We start from the raw sequence: 16091 nt of genomic DNA, 5'->3' as shown, positions 1-16091 counted from the left end.
CGTCAGCGCGGTTTACTCCTCTGTTCTTCACTCCTCTCTTCTAAACTCCTTTATTATCCAGCATTAGTTTGATATCTTCAGTACGAGACTTTGCTCTAGTCTTGGTTTCATCTCTTGGAACTGAGCGCACATAACGCAGGAGAGGAACCCGAGTTCAGAGCAGAGTCTTGTACTGAACGTATCAAACCAATGCTGGAAATAAAGGAGTTTAGAAGAGAGGAGAGAAGAAGAGAAGAGGAGTGAAGAACAGAGCAGTGAAGACAGCAGAGGGGCCAGCCAGCATCACGCGTAAGAGGATACAATGAACTTCCTGTCTGTTTGTTTTTCAGGATTACGTGCACTGCAGGATCATTTTTTAATCTGAATAGAATGCTTATTAGGGCAGCATGGTGGTGTGGTGGTTAGCACTGTCGCCTCAAAGCGAGAGGGTTCCTGGTTCGAATCCTGGCTGGGGCCCTTCTGTTTGGAGTTTGCATGTTGTCCCCGTGTCTGCGTGGGTTTTCTCCGGGTTCTCCGGTTTCCTCCCACAGTCCAAAGACGTGCAGGTGTTCGTTCATTGATGACTCTAAATCACCCGTAGGTGTGAATGGTTGTCTGTCTCTGTTCGTCTCTATGTGTCCTGTGATAGACTGGCGTCCTGTGCAGGGTGGACCCCGCCTCACGCCCGATGTCAGCTGGGATCCAGTGCCCCGCGAGTTGAAGATGAATGAATGAATATAATACTTATGATCAGTTTTAACATATTCTTTTATATTTTCGTTTTGCAGCGGATGCAACGCACCTGTTCGTGGATCCTTCAGGACAACACCTTTGTCTCGATAAGATTAGTTTGTATTTTCTGTACAAACAACAAAAAAAAACAGAACTTTGCGTATATCTTTCCTCCCCCTGGGCTAAGCCTCCGATCTCCCATAATCCTAGATCCACCCCTGGCACATGCATGACAGGACAGCCTTGAATTTCCTGTTTCGGCTCAAACAATCTGATCACAGCAGAACCCAACCTGCAAAACCCTTTTTGAAAGTGGTCCACTGGTCCCAGAGCCACTTACGGAGTACATGTTGGAGAGGTTGTTGAAAAGCTCTTGGCCCGCGCTCACTTTGTTCCTCACTCCTCGTACGGTCCCGTTCTTGCTGCAGATGTTGATCCGCTTGTTGCTGAAGAGCATGTCTCTCTTGGCACTGGCGTACAGAAGCAGGTCGTCGGGTTCACAGCCGTTCCCGTCCGCGGCGGTTTCCACCACCAGACCGTTCAGGTGGCTGTTGGCCTCGCTGGTGGGAGGCGAGCTCCTCTGCTCTGCCTCTGGGCTGCTGGTGCGGTCAGAGTCCACTGAGCCCCAAGCCGAGCCGCTCCAGGCCCTTTCATCCTTGAACACCTCCGCCAAGACCCGGCCGCTGTTGGCAGATGCTACTCTAAACCTCACTGTTTTCCCAGCCTTTTCTTTCTCCTCTCTCCCTTTTGGCCCCTCCATTGAAAGACTACACTGTCTTACATGTTTCACAGCCCATTCAGAAAAGCCAGACGTGCTCTTTCAGCCTCAGCCATTAGTGGTTCAAACAATAACGTCTCCATTGACATCAAAACGGGCTGAAAATACCCCGAGTACAACAACTAGACACCCACATGGTTAATAATACATGAGGTCCTGCCATGGTAACGGCTAAAACAGTCAAACAGTAAATCGATATGACCGTGTTCAATAATGGATCAAGGTTAGTTTACAAACAGCAGAGCAAATTTGGAAGTGTTAATTCAACTCCCCGGGAGGTCGATTCAGTCTGGATGGAGTTAAAACGACACTTTTGAAAGTGTTAAACAGTTTTAACACTGGGACAGAGCTGGAACAACGCTCTCTATAGTGGAAATGTAACACACATCAGTGTTGAATTGACCTAACTCTAGTGTGTAGTGTCAAAAGTTAACACCATCAGTGTGTTTTTGTAGCCCTGGATAAGGCTCAAGTTATATTTACACTGTGGAGAGTGTTGTGTAGAACATATTTATGGTTGACTGTCTTCAGCCACAGCCACGCTGTAGAAGAACATCAGAACTGACAGGTTGTTGTCAAAGGCGAGCGTCCTATGTTCCCCACTTTGTATGTGACACTGTTATTTTTTCAACAATCAGTGCTGGCCCCCTAATACTGACCCTAACCCTGACACTACCCCCTAACCCTGACCCTCACCCTGACACTACCCCCTAACCCTGACCCTGACCCTAACCCTGACACTACCCCCTAACCCTGACCCTGACCCTAACCCTGACACTACCCCCTAACCCTGACCCTAACCCTGACACTACCCCCTAACCCTGACCCTCACCCTAACCCTGACACTACCCCCTAACCCTGACCCTCACCCTAACCCTAACCCTGACACTACCCCCTAACCCTGACCCTCACCCTAACCCTTACCCTGACACTACCCCCTAACCCTGACCCTCACCCTAACCCTGACCCTCACCCTAACCCTGACCCTAACCCTAACCCTGACACTACCCCCTAACCCTAACCCTGACCCTCACCCTAACCCTGACACTACCCCCTAACCCTAACCCTGACCCTCACCCTAACCCTGACACTACCCCCTAACCCTGACCCTGACCCTGACCCTGACACTACCCCCTAACCCTAACCCTTACCCTGACCCTAACCCTGACACTACCCCCTAACCCTAACCCTGACCCTGACCCTAACCCTGACACTACCCCCTAACCCTGACCCTCACCCTAACCCTGACACTACCCCCTAACCCTGACCCTGACCGTAACCTCTAGCCCTGACAAAATGCTGAATTAAATCCGCGAATGCAGATGCTTATGCGAGCGGGGAACACAGGGATGATTTTAAATTACATTTCAAGGATCCTAAAAGTTTAGGTATTTTCGTAGTAATATATTTATTTAGTAGATAAAGTTTGAATATGGAGAATGAGCAGAACACCGCCATCTAGTGTCAAATAACAACACCACTCGGGTTGCCAGGTTGGTCAGACCCGGCCGTGTAGCTACAGAAGACTGGAGTCTGTTTGAGTCTGTTTGAACCCGTCCACTCCGGCAAATGGCATCATAAAAACAAGTATTAGAGGAGTTTGACAGTTAGCGTTACCTAAGTAAACATGAAAGTTAGCGTAATGTCATGGATCTCCTTTCTCTCAGTCCATGGAGTGAATGCTCGGCCTATACTGACTCTGTTTTTTGCCCGTCTCCGCTCACTCAGCTGCTGGGACAAATACGCAGCAGCAGGATCGGCAAACTCCAAACGCCAGCCTACAGTAGCTGCACCCAACAACAGACAATCCTGGCAACCCGCAACGCCCAACGCCATTGGCTGCAACAATAGAACCAGAACGGGACAGAAAGTCATTTTCAAACCCGTCAACATTTTTTTAAAATATTAATTCAGACTTAATATCTATATTCTTTATGGAGATGCAATACTTTCAAAACGCCGCGTGGGTGTATTCCTCTTTTTTCTTTTTTAATGTAGCTTTTAATGAAGATTCTACATATTCAACCTTTAATGTTTCCTTTTTTATTATGAATGAATGAATGAATGAATGAATGAATGCTTTATTTCAAACATATGAAAAAAATAAATAAATTACACTTGAAACACGAGTCATTAAAAAACACTTTGTATGTTTGAAAAGGAGCAGGAAGAAGCATAAGCTTATTCATTCCTACCCCTTCTCCACTTAGTTTCTATACTATAGGTTTTCTTACTTCCTGTGTATCCTGTTTCTTTTATTTATTTTTTTTACATTTTTTTTTTTATGTATTTCTTTATGTATTTATTTTAATACGCTCAACAAAACAAACAATTCCAACAAACAAACAATAACCACTTGTGTATAAAGAAATAAATGACCTTCATGAACCACCAGGGAGAGCTTGAGTACCACCAGTGGTCCGAGAACCACAGTTTGAGACCCAGTGGTCTGCAGCATGCATGTATGTATTGTCCCTGCAGTTCCACTCCGGACCTGTAGAGGGCAGCAACACCGCTACTGATTCACCACCACCGAAGAAGCAGGAGGACCGCACGTGTAGCCGAGGTGTCAACATGGGCAAAAGAAGACAGAACAAGCAGCTTTTCACGAGTTTGACCAAGAAACAGAAGAAACACCTGAAGGAGTTCGGAGAGGAGCATCCGTTTCATGACGTGTAAGCGGCTCAGCGGGCTCCGGCCTCTTTTAAAGACAGAATTAAGCTGCTTTCGTGTTAGCAGGGAAGCTAGGTCACATTCAGTGGTCACAGTCGAGCTAGACACCCTCTTTGAAACGTTAGATATGTGTTATTAGTTAAAAAACAAGCTTTAATAGGGGTCAACGTTGAACAAGTGGCAACAGAGGTGAGTTTTGTATCCTCTAAGTCCTGAAAAGAGGATAAAATAGCCTTTAGATATCACCATGGAAACTACTGAGGGGGTTATTTACATCAAGTCTGCGTGTTGAGAAGAAGAAGAAGAATCATGTTGCACACACATGCACAGACAGGACCTATATACATGCAACTAATGGAGAGATGTCAGAGCGAGGGGGCTGCCAGTGACCAGCGCCCCCCGAGCAGTTGGGGGTTAGGTGCCTTGCTCAACAGCACCTCGGCAGTGCCCAGGAGATGAACTGGCACCTCTCCAGCCACCAGTCCATGCTCCATTCATGGTCCACACGGGGACTCGAAACCAGCAACCCTCCGGTTCCCAGCCAAGTCACCTCTGGACTGAGCTACTGCCGCCCATAAGGACCATCCTGTTCATACAGTGAACATCTCATCTCATCTTCAGCCTCTTATCCGGGGTCGGGTCTCGGGGGCAGCAGCTCCAGCAGGGGACCCCAAACTTCCCTTTCCCGGGCCACATTAACCAGCTCTAACTGGGGGATCCTGAGGCGTTCCCAGGCCAGTGTGGAGATCTAATCTCTCCACCTGGTCCTGGGTCTTCCCCGAGGCCTCCTCCCAGCTGGACGTGCCTGGAACACCTCCCTAGGGAGGCGCCCAGGGTTCATCCTTACCAGATGATCCTGAACCACCTCAACTGGCTCCTTTCAACGCAAAGGAGCAGCGGCTCTACTCCGAGTTCCTCACGGATGCTGAACTTCTCCCCCTCTCTCTAAGGGAGACTCCAGCCACAGGGATGAGTTAGTGCTTTAAACCCAGTAATGAACCTCAGAGCTCCATGATACAGTGTCAAGAGCATATAAGTGACATAAAAGTGTCTTTTTTTATTCAAAGAAAGCTGCTGAATATGACAGGTGTACCACTTTATTAGGTACACCTGTCCAACTGCTTGTTAACACACATTTCTAATCAGCCAATCACACGGCAGCAACTCAATGCATTTTAGCATGTAGACATGGTGAAGAGGATGTGCTGCAAGGGGAAGAAAGGTGATTTACGTGACTTTGAACGTGGCGTGGTTGCTGGTTGCCAGACGGGCTGTTCTGAGGATTTCACAAACTGCTGATCTACTGGGATTTTCACACACAACCATCTCTAGCAGGGCTGCCCAACCCGGCTCCCTGAGGGCCACTGTCCTGCATGTTTTAGGTTTCTCTCTGCTCCAACACGCCTGAATCTAACGATGTGCTCGTTATCAAGCAGCTGAAGTGTGTCACGGGTTTGGAAATTGTTAGACTGTTTTTAGGGGATACTTATGACAGACTAGTCTTTCAGGGAGCTTTCTTCGGGACGTGGCCTTTACCTATGATGGTACATGGTCTGCGTGTGTGCGTTCGTGTGTGTAAATGTGTCTTTTAAAGGTCTAGCCCACGGGTGTCAAACTGATCCAGTAAAGAGTCGCTGTGGCTGCAGGTTTTCATTCCAACCAATCAAAAACACACCTGGTCCAACAAATCAACTGTGTGAAGACAGTTCAGGTGATTGAGTAAGTCGAGTCAGGTGTGTTCTTGCTCGGTTGGAATGAAAACCTGCAGCCACAGCGACCCTTTACTGGATCACTTTGACACCCCTGGTCTAGCCTATTCTTTGATGCTTTTAATGTTAAATCTTAAGGAATTGTACTGTAAACTTCGTTGTACTGGTACAATGACAATAAAGACAATTCTATTCTATGCTTTTTCTGTATAGTACATTCTTAATAGCAACGTATCAGCCCAGAACGATACATTTGTTGTTTAGTGAAGGTCTAATACATTTCCATTTGTTTCTTTTCACAGAGTTGGTGCAAGACCTGAAAGAACGGAGATATTGGAACTGGTGAGTAGCGCTGCACAGTTCCTGATGACGGGAGTCAAAAAGCCCAATTTATTTTAATATGAGATTAAAGAATATATTGTTTTTATTGTCTATAAAAACTGTTACTTCACAAAGATGACCGTTAACAGTGGCAGTACCAAAGATCTGATGTACATAAAATTCATTTTGGCCCATCCAGTCACTCATCTACTCCAGACAGTTTTGTAAAAATGAAGCTGTACCAATATTCTAATATCACTAAATAAAAGGTGTTCTGTCTTCACCGCTGTTACAGCCAGCGAGCCCCGACCAGTCTGATGATGAGCCTGATGAGCTGGAGGAAGAGGAGGAGGAACCAGAGCAGAAAACCGCCTATCAGAAGCTTCTTTCAACCCTCAGCCAACCCAGCAGTAATGGACAGAGTGAAGAGGAGAGCACTGATGATGAAGAGGACGAGGAGGAGGAGGAAGAGCTTCTCGGTGAAGGTGAGTTGGTTATTTCCAGTGGTGTAAAGTATCTAAGTACATTTAGTTGAGTATTTCCAATTTATGCTACTTTATACTTCTCTTCCGCTACATTTCAAAGGGAAATATTGTACTTTTTACTCTTTGCTCTGTACTTGCTCAAGCTTTTAAAATATAACACATTGTTAGGGCGCACTCACACTGTCCATCCGTACCGTGCCCAAACGGGTTTCACAGGTAAAGTCTAGTTCGTTTGACCAGTGTGAGTGCAACAGCACCGCGCCTAGCTGCGGCCAGCTTGCCGGCCACGGCCCGTTTGGGAGAGGTGGGCTTTAGTAAAGCACGTTTGCACATGTACGAGCATGAGCGTGCGCACGTGTGCGAGCACGAGGCCTACGGCGGTTCTGACATCATTTCCTGTGCGCCTGTTGGGACGTAGAAAAAAGAAGGAGGGACCATGCGCGGACATTTCAAACAATGGCGGTGAAAGGTTCACGTTGGTGTGATGCGGAGGTGGAGTGTTTACTGCAGATTTGGTCGATGAAAAGATTCAAAAACAGTCGACAAGACGCACAAAAACTCCGAGGTCTACGGAAAGATCTGGAAACAAAGCCACGCATCGCCATGACGTCATCAATGCGTGTGACGTGTTACGGCGTGATGACGTATAGGCAGCAAGAAGCATTCTCTGAGGCCCAGGTAGTGTGAGTACAAACGGGCCTGGAGGGGGGGGCAAGTACCCTAAAGCCCGATGCACGGTATGGACAGGCAGTGTGAGGGCGCCCTTATAGACTAAACCAGTGGTTCCCAACCTTTGCTGATGACGTAGTACGGGAAAAAAGAGCTCCAACAAATGGTGTTTTTCCACTGTTAACTCAATAAAGGTTAAAACGATGTCCAATGTCTTACCAATTTTTTAGCTCAGTAGCTCAGTCCATAGGTGACTTGGCTGGGAACCGTAGGGTCGCTGGTTCAAGTCCCTATGAGGACCATGTATGGAGCGTGGACTGGTGGCTGGAGAGGTGCCAGTTCACCTCCTATAGGTCCTGTCTGTGTGTGTAACATGATAAATAAGAGTGAAAAAATTCAATTTCCCCGTTGTGGGATAAATAAAGTTCTTCTTCTTCTTCTTCTTCTTCCTCCATCTCCTCACACCCCCTCATGTTTATGTGGGGCCTCTGTAAATAATCCTTTATATGAAGTGGTTAAAAGTGCATCAGTCAGTGTCCAAACTATTACTTTATTACTTTGACTACATTTCGCTGCTAATACATACATACTTTTACTGAAGCTGGGGTTTTAATCGTCATGGAGTATTTTTACATTACTTTATTGGTACTTTTATGACATCACTGTTTATTTCCGGCACTAAGAGGACAGCATAGGCCAACATATCACAGTCAACTGAATATATTGCTGTGCTTTTTATGCTAGGGGACAGTGATGGAGTTGGTGATGAGGAGAGTGAGCATGGTGATGAAGAAGAACCCGAGGATGCAGATGAGGCTGAAGCAGCAGAAGGGGAGGAGACGGCGGTAAGGGAGGCAGGGGATGAGTTCGTAGACAAGGAGCATGAGTCCCAGTTCTGTTTGGAGACCAACTTCACAGACGAAGGAGGACAAGAGGACGCTGAAAGCACCACAGAACAGGAAGAAGGCAAAGGTAAGATAATAGACGTGAAAAGTCAGTTCAAATCATAATTTCACAGTCAGTAGTTCTGTCAAATATATACTCTGCAGTGCCTGTCTATTCACTTTTAAGAGATGTTTTGTTTTTAAAAGAAGTGGACTGTTCTCTCAGTTAGAAAAGGTGAATATGATTTGACAGTAGTTCTCTCTATTCAGACATGTTTGTACAGCATTTGGACACCGAGCTGGGTGAAGAGGATGTGCAGAAGATAACATCTGGCAGCAAAGCCAAAGCTCAGATCACGGTATTAAGAGAACAATTCTATGAACTGGACCATTTATTCATTAGAATAAGTTCTAACTATAGTCGTTGTGCCTTATTATCTTTGCCTTTCCCCACATTTAGTGGCCAAAATTGGGCACTTTACTGTGTACCACTCCCCTGGAGAAGTACGGATCCATCGGCGCACGGAAAGACACCAGCCTGCCTGTTTTCCACAAAGTCTTGGACACCCACTCGAAGAATCTGAACCAGACTTCCAACCCTAAGGGGGTGTCTGAGGAGATCAGCCCACTGCAGCTGGAGCTGCTGGCTCTTATGGGCTCCTACAAGGACCTCTACTACCCAGAGACCTGTCCACTGAACCAGGGCCCACAGGTTTGCGGTGCATACTGCCTCCACGTGCTCAATCACGTACTGAAGGCCAACTCGCGGGTCCTGGCTCACAACGCGTTGCTAAAGGAGCAGAAAACTCAGGCTAAAGCTGGAGCTGAGCCGCAGGATGAACCCAGAGACCAAGGACTGACCCGGCCAAAGGTAAAGTGCTTGATGCATTGGGCTTCTTTCACAAACAGTGCATACGGATGGAAATATCCCACTTATGGTGACTCAGGTGATCCTTGTCCTCCACCTGTTGGCTTCTTTTTTTCAGCCTGTATCTCAGGGGACACAACACTGCCTCAGTTATTTCAGTCCGAGCTTCATTTATCTTTCTGCCATTGTCACTCCTGAGGAAACCCCTCAGAAAAGTGTGCCTGTTCTGGCTTCTACCTCAGACCCTATTGTTTCTAAGGGCGCACTCACACTGTCCTTCCGCACCGCGACCCGGGCTTTAGGGTACTTGTCCCCCCTCCCTCTCCCCCCGCGCCCCAGCCCCGTTTGTACTCACACTACCTGGGCCTCGCGCAAATGCTTCTTGCTGTCCATACGACATCACGCCGTAACACGTCACACGCATTGATCGCGTGTGTGTGGCTTTGTTTACAAATCTTTCTATAGACCTCAGAGTTTTTGTGCGTCTTGTCGACTGTTTTTGAATCTTTTCATCAACCAAATCTGCAGTAAACACTCCACCTCCGCATCACACCAACGTGAACCTTTCACCGCCATTGTTTTTGTTGTTGTTAAATGTCCGTGCATGGTCCGTCCTTCTATTTACATGTCCGAACAGGCGCACATAACGCTACTGCCGTAGGGCTCGTGCTCGTGCTCGTACATGTGCAAACGGCTCCGCTAAAGTGGACGGCCCGCTGTCCGCAGTTATACGCGGAACGGGTGCACTCACACTGCTTTAAGGTACTAGGCTTTAGCTGAAAAAACGGTTTTGGCCCGGGACGGAAGGACAGTGTGAGTGCGCCCTTATTCGTCTGACTCACAAGCATACTACTGGTGGTAAGAACAAAATTGGCCGGTGCGCATGTGTCATGAGTCAGATGTTAGTTTTGCACGCACACATATTTTGTGAACAAATTAATTACATTTCTATGAAAATATGAATGAATGGGGCCCATTTTGTTTTGCTTTTCTGACAGCATTAAGTGACAGACACTCGCTCTACCTCCTGCGCTTTATGTGCTCCTAATGGTATCGGCTAGATCCACTGCCCCGACTGACAACCAGTCAGAGACGAGGAGTTTCTGACGCAGTGTCAGTGGCTGCTCTGCAACCCAATCAAATTATGAAATTAAATTGTGTGAAATTATGACCTGCTGCCCTTTGCTGCAGCTCTCCCCCTCTCTCTCTCTCACCCCAATTCCTGTCCGTCCTATCTGATAAGGGCTTGAAAAACTGCCCAAGAATAATCTTTAAACAAAAAATGAATAGACTGTACAAATATTAACTTATGTTTCTGAAAACACTTTCTGAGAAATAGGCAATACAGTCGCAGAATCTTGATTAATATTTGATCAGCACTGCTCCGTTTCACAGTTTGATCGGAGTTCAGAGCAGCCATTGACACTGGGTCAGAGACACCTCGGCTCTGATTGGTTGTCAGTCCGGGGCAGTGGATATAGCAGATGCCATTAGGAGCGCACTGAGAGCAGAAGGTGGAGGTAGAGATACATGCATAACAGATCTGTCTCATTGTGCTGTCAAGATATAGTTTCATGTAAAGTTACTGACTTTAGCATTTCTGTTATCAACACTTTTCTTAATACTTCCTATTAATCTTACTTACTATTATGCTATTCTTTGAGCATCTACAAAAGTGCTACATCAATTTGACGCATTATTATTATATTTTTTTCTGCTCTGTTGTAATGATTGCTATGAATGTGTTAGGTCCTGATTCTCGTTCCGTTCAGAGGCGGAGCGCTGCGAGTCGTCCAGACGTTCATCAGCCTGCTTGAGACCAAAGGCAAGAAGACCGTGGTCAGCGACAAGAAGAGGTTCAAGGTAGAGTTTGGAGAAGAGGCAGATGACAAGCCACCCAATCTGCAGAGACCGGACGATTACAGCGCCATCTTCTCAGGCAACGTAGATGATCACTTCAGGATAGGTTCGTTTTAAACAAACAGAAGTCCACCCATGTTTGGATAACCTCCAGAGTCTTCCTGGTCTGAGACCTCGTCGCTGTCCTCTCTCCTCACCAGGCATCTCCATTGTGAGGAGCAGCATACGTCTGTACTCCCCCTTTTACTCATCGGACATCATCATTGCGTCTCCGCTGGGCCTCCGCACGGTGCTGGGAGCAGAAGGAGAAAACAAGAGAGACTTTGACTTCCTCTCCTCCATCGATCTGCTGGTGGTGGACCAGGCAGATGTCTTACTCATGCAGAACTGGGAACACGTCTTGGTAAGAACATGCACCTGTCCGACACGACACCTTAGTGCGTGACGGCATCTGTTCAGCAGTACTGTTTGTTTGTTATGCTAAGGATGTGGCGCCATCTGCTGTTTAAGAGCCATTGTCTAATGCACATGTGTCAAAGTGATCCAGTAAAGAGTCGCTGTGGCTGCAGGTTTTCAGTCCAAACAAGCAACAACACACCTGACTCGACTTACTCAATCACCTGAACTGTCTTCACACAGTTGATTTGTTGGACTAGGTGTGTTTTTGATTGGTTGAATTGAAAACCTGCAGCCACACGGCCCTTTACTGGATCACTTTGACACCCCTGGTCTAATGTAATGGGTTGCAATAGGTTATAATTTAGCTAAACACTTAAGGGGCATTCACATAAGCTTTTTGCGTTGTGCTCACCGCGAGGCTGGGCAGCGTCGCAGACAACAGCAGCGCCGGTTGTCGCCCCCAGCAGGGGGGAAAAAGAGGAGAAAAAGAGCATTTTGGACATTATTTTGTGATAACAGGCGTTAAATCTGTTCTTATTTGGCAAAGTTTTTAGTTTTTTCTTACATGAAGTCTCTTGCGCTCCCTGTTCTTGTTAGACAGTGGCGAATTAAGAAGCAAAAAAGAGTTTGGGTGCATGATGGATTGTTGCGTCTCTTGGCAAAGGGGAGTTCAACCTTTATTAGAGAGCTACGGGTTCATGAAGACAGGTTTCAGGCAGGACATAAAGCTCGAAAAATTGCCTATTCACAAACCTGGTAGTCCGATATGACTGCTAATAAACCTCCAATATTATGTTTTCTTCCAAGATCATGAAACGACTTGAATGTAACGTTAAATAGTGCGGGAAACTCAGACACACAAACAATAACTTTTTCCTCCATCTTTCTAACCGGCTGGATGTCGCTCTCTGGTTGCCTAGGAAACGTACACGTCACACTCAAAGCTTCTATTTCTATGGTTGCGCTTTTGAAAGGTCAGCAGCAACAAGGTCAAAGTTCATCTGATTTGAACTTTGAGCGCAGCGGCAGAGAGGCAAATCTGAGCGGTGCGCGCAGCTACATTGGGGCGCTACCTCCTCTTCCATAGGAAATGAATGGAACGGCCGGCGCCAAGCGTTTTTACTGCATATCATGTGTAGGGGCCTTTAGGAAGACACTGCTGGAGCATTGATGGATCCTTTCAGATTAAGGTTTGACTTGGTGTTTCTGAAGGGTGAACGTTCTTATATATTAAGGTGTGTCTGTGTTATTTGACAGCATGTGATGAAGCACATGAACCTGCAGCCGCTGGACTCCCATGGAGTGGACTTCTCCAGGGTGAGGATGTGGAACCTGAACAACTGGGCCAGACACTACCGGCAGACACTGGTGTTCAGCTCCATCCAGGACCCACAGATCAACAACATCCTCACCAAGCACTGTGCCAACTACCGTGGACAGGTACTTGATACGCAGTTAACATTACAGCTGCGTCTGGGACTCAACGTTCAGTACAGACTGTAATTTAGTTTCTCATTACTACGAGGCAGAAATGATCTCATAGATCGAGCTAATCCTCAGCCGTTGGAGCTGTAGCCCTGCTTCCTTCATCGCTGTTTGATGATGTAGGTTTTTAAAGGTTGAGTCCCTGTGTGTGTTTTGTTCCAGGTTACCATTAAGAACGTCCCAAAAACCGGTTCCATCTGCCAGGTGCTGGTTCAGCTGCCTCACGTGTTTCAGATGTTCTCCTCCGACAGCTTCATGGACCATGACGCCCGGTAAGGTTTCCCACAGGTGAAGCATATGATGCCATCACAGCCAGACTTATCGGCTCGATGAGATCCACCTGGGGTTTTCCAATATCTTGGTTCCATTGATTCAGTGAGCTGCACCGTAGGCTACGACTTATGTCTGTTTACGTTTTGGCAAATTGAAGACGATAAACTGTTAGCAGTTCCTGTTTGCAGTGAATCGATGGATGTACAGACAACTATCATTGGATTGCTTTGATACTGAAGACTGAAAACATGATCATTCTCAGACAGGTTCTGGAGTTTCAAGGAAGGCCTTTTTCTCCCTCGGTGCCTCCCATTCAACTCCACTCGTCCCCTGGGGCGCCACAAGATAGACATTCAGTTTAGTTCAGAGCAGTTATGTTCAGCTCCTATCTATTCAGTTCAATTCAATTTTATTTATAGTACCAAATCATAACAGACGTTATCTCAGGACACTTTACAGAGTGGATAAAGACCACACTCTATGACTTATTTATGATTTACAGAGACCCAACAATTCCCCCGTGGAGTACAGTGGCGTTGAAAACCTTCACTATAACAGACAGGAACGTCAGACAGACCCAGCTCTGTGGAGGACGCACATCTGTCTGCACCGGAGAGAGGAAGAGAAGGAGAGAGAGAGAGAGAGAAAAGACGGACAGATGGACAGAGAGAGACAAAGACAGACACAAAGACAGAGACAGACACACTTCCAGTAACTATAATAACATCTATAGTAATGTGAATATGACTTATTAATACAGCAGAATAGTAGAAACAAGCACAGCTAAGGTGATAGATTATAACAGCAGCAGGAAGCGTCATGCAGGACCACGGCAGCAGGCACCACCACCATCAGCAGAGACCTACACACAGGACCACGGCAGCAGGCACCACCACCATCAGCAGAGACCTGCGAGACGAGTATTAGGAAAAGTATTATCTGAGCACATCTTTTGGTCCAAGTAGTTTCAAGGATTCTGAGATCTACCTTTTTCTTTTCCATGAAAACGCAGACACTCATTCTCTACATTCATATGTCTCAAAACATTTCCCTCCCTTTTTTCTGTCGTTTATTATTTAAACAAATCAGTTGCGCTCGATAGTTTACCTTCTTTCAAGGTTTTTATTTTGTACAACCCTTTTTTGTTATTGGCATTTGTGTGTGTGAGTTTCATTCTGGTCTAAACAAAAGCCAGATCATAATCAACAGCTCATGAGATGTTGACAGACGCTTGGTTGATCCCAATTTAAAGCTGTTGTGTTTCCGCTGTTCCCCGTCCTGCCTGTAGGTTTCACTTCTTTGTAGACAAAGTGCTGCCTCAGTACAGGGACTCGGTTATGTCCCACAGTCTGATCTACGTCCCGTCTTACTTCGACTACATCCGGTTGCGCAACTACATGAAGAAAGAGGAGATCAACTTTGCCAGCATCTGCGAGTATTCCAGCAAGTCGGAGGTGTCCCGAGCCAGGCACTTCTTCCAGAAGGGGGATAGACAGTTCCTGCTCTTCACTGAACGCTTCCACTTCTACAAGAGGTGAGTTGTTGTAATGCTCCGTCTTTTAGCCCCACGTGTGTTGAGTTCTGTGTGTGGTTTGAGGGGGATTTTGTCTTTTCACACGGGTGTAGTTCAGGGTCAGTCTACTAGTAAAGCTCTCCCTCGTGGGTCAGTCTGGCCCGACAAGGCCAACCACAGATAACACTCAGAGTATGATGAACATGCTGGTGTTAATGATCCCTGGGCTCAAAGACTGTTATCTTTATTACCTTTTTATCATTTTAAAGCCTTTATTATATAGGACAGACAGGAAATGGGGTGAGAGAGGGGGGGGAACATGCAGCAAAGGGTCGGGGGGCCGAACCCACGACCACTGCCTCACTGACCTTCAGCCTCTTTACATGGGGCGACTGCTCTAACCACTCATCCACCGGCCGCCCTATAGATCACCAGTTTGGATAAGAGTTAGACTTCTTACTTCAGTTGTGTATTTGTGAAGTGTGTTTGAGCACCCTGTTCTCTGGCTTAGTACTGTCACGTAACAGGGCACTCGTACACTGCAGCTTCCTTATTGCAGTCCATCGATAGTCAAAACTAAGATGTATTTGTAACTAGGCTTAAAATTGTAATAGTCATTCTTCATGCTTTTCTGCAGGTTTGCTGATAGAGTCATGATTGACTGTGTATCTACTGGCTGCTGACAGTTGTTTGATTGTGTGCGCAGGGAGCTGTTAAATCCTCTTTTGTGGTGTTATCAAAGCAGTGTATAGCAATAATCAACATTATGAAGCAATAATCACAAAGGATTAGGGCTGGAAAGTATTGAAAAAGTGTTAAAATAAAAAGTTAGAGGCTGCAGCATCCCTACTGGTTTCCCATTGTATGTTCACGCTCTGGCTGCCATGCCTGTGTGTTAAATTACATCCTATGTGGTGTTAGGATGGCCTCAAAACTCTGATCTCTCCTTTCTTTTATTCAGGTACACCATCAAAGGGATCCAGAACTTGATATTTTACGGATTGCCCTCCTTCCCCCACTTCTATAGCGAGGTGTGTAATATGCTGGCAGCGGGGGATCAGGGGGAGGAGGCCAGCTGGACCTGCACTGCCCTCTACTCCCGCTACGACGCCCACAAGTTAGCCGCCATCACCGGGGCCCAGCGCGCCGGACAGATGCTGCACTCCAACAAGGCTGTTCACCTCTTTGTTACAGGAGGGGAAGGTAAATGTTCCTGATGGACCTGGACAGATAAAAGAAGGACCACTTCATAAAACCATGGGAGAAACCTACTCTACATCATTACAGTGGGATGACCCTGGATTAAGTGTACCTGCTTTAACATCAGAAAAGTGTATCGCTCAGAAATGCAGATAAGAATGCTCACACAGCAAAGAGATCATAAAACACCGTGTTATACAGCTTGTAGGTGACGTGATCACTGCGATAACATGTATGACTCACTGGATGCACATGTTTCCAGA

At 46.6% G+C, this 16091-nt stretch overlaps 1 protein-coding gene across 1 annotated transcript; it reads left to right on the top strand.

Annotated features, from left to right (window-relative positions):
- Positions 1-4032: 4032 nt before the first annotated feature.
- Positions 4033-16091, top strand: utp25 (UTP25 small subunit processor component). The gene is made up of 12 exons (XM_083924909.1): positions 4033-4164; positions 6174-6213; positions 6488-6677; positions 8091-8318; positions 8501-8589; positions 8691-9101; positions 10848-11064; positions 11159-11361; positions 12615-12797; positions 13005-13114; positions 14404-14649; positions 15590-16091. The coding sequence occupies exons 1-12, from the start codon at positions 4064-4066 to the stop codon at positions 15843-15845; spliced, it is 2274 nt and encodes a 757-aa protein (XP_083781035.1). The 5' UTR covers positions 4033-4063; the 3' UTR covers positions 15846-16091.

Source organism: Echiichthys vipera (genome assembly GCF_963691815.1).
Source record: "Echiichthys vipera genome assembly, chromosome: 12".
Taxonomy (NCBI): Eukaryota; Metazoa; Chordata; class Actinopteri; order Perciformes; family Trachinidae; genus Echiichthys; species Echiichthys vipera.
The sequence above is the reverse complement of the archived record's forward strand: the minus strand, read 5'-3'. Positions and strand labels throughout refer to the sequence as shown.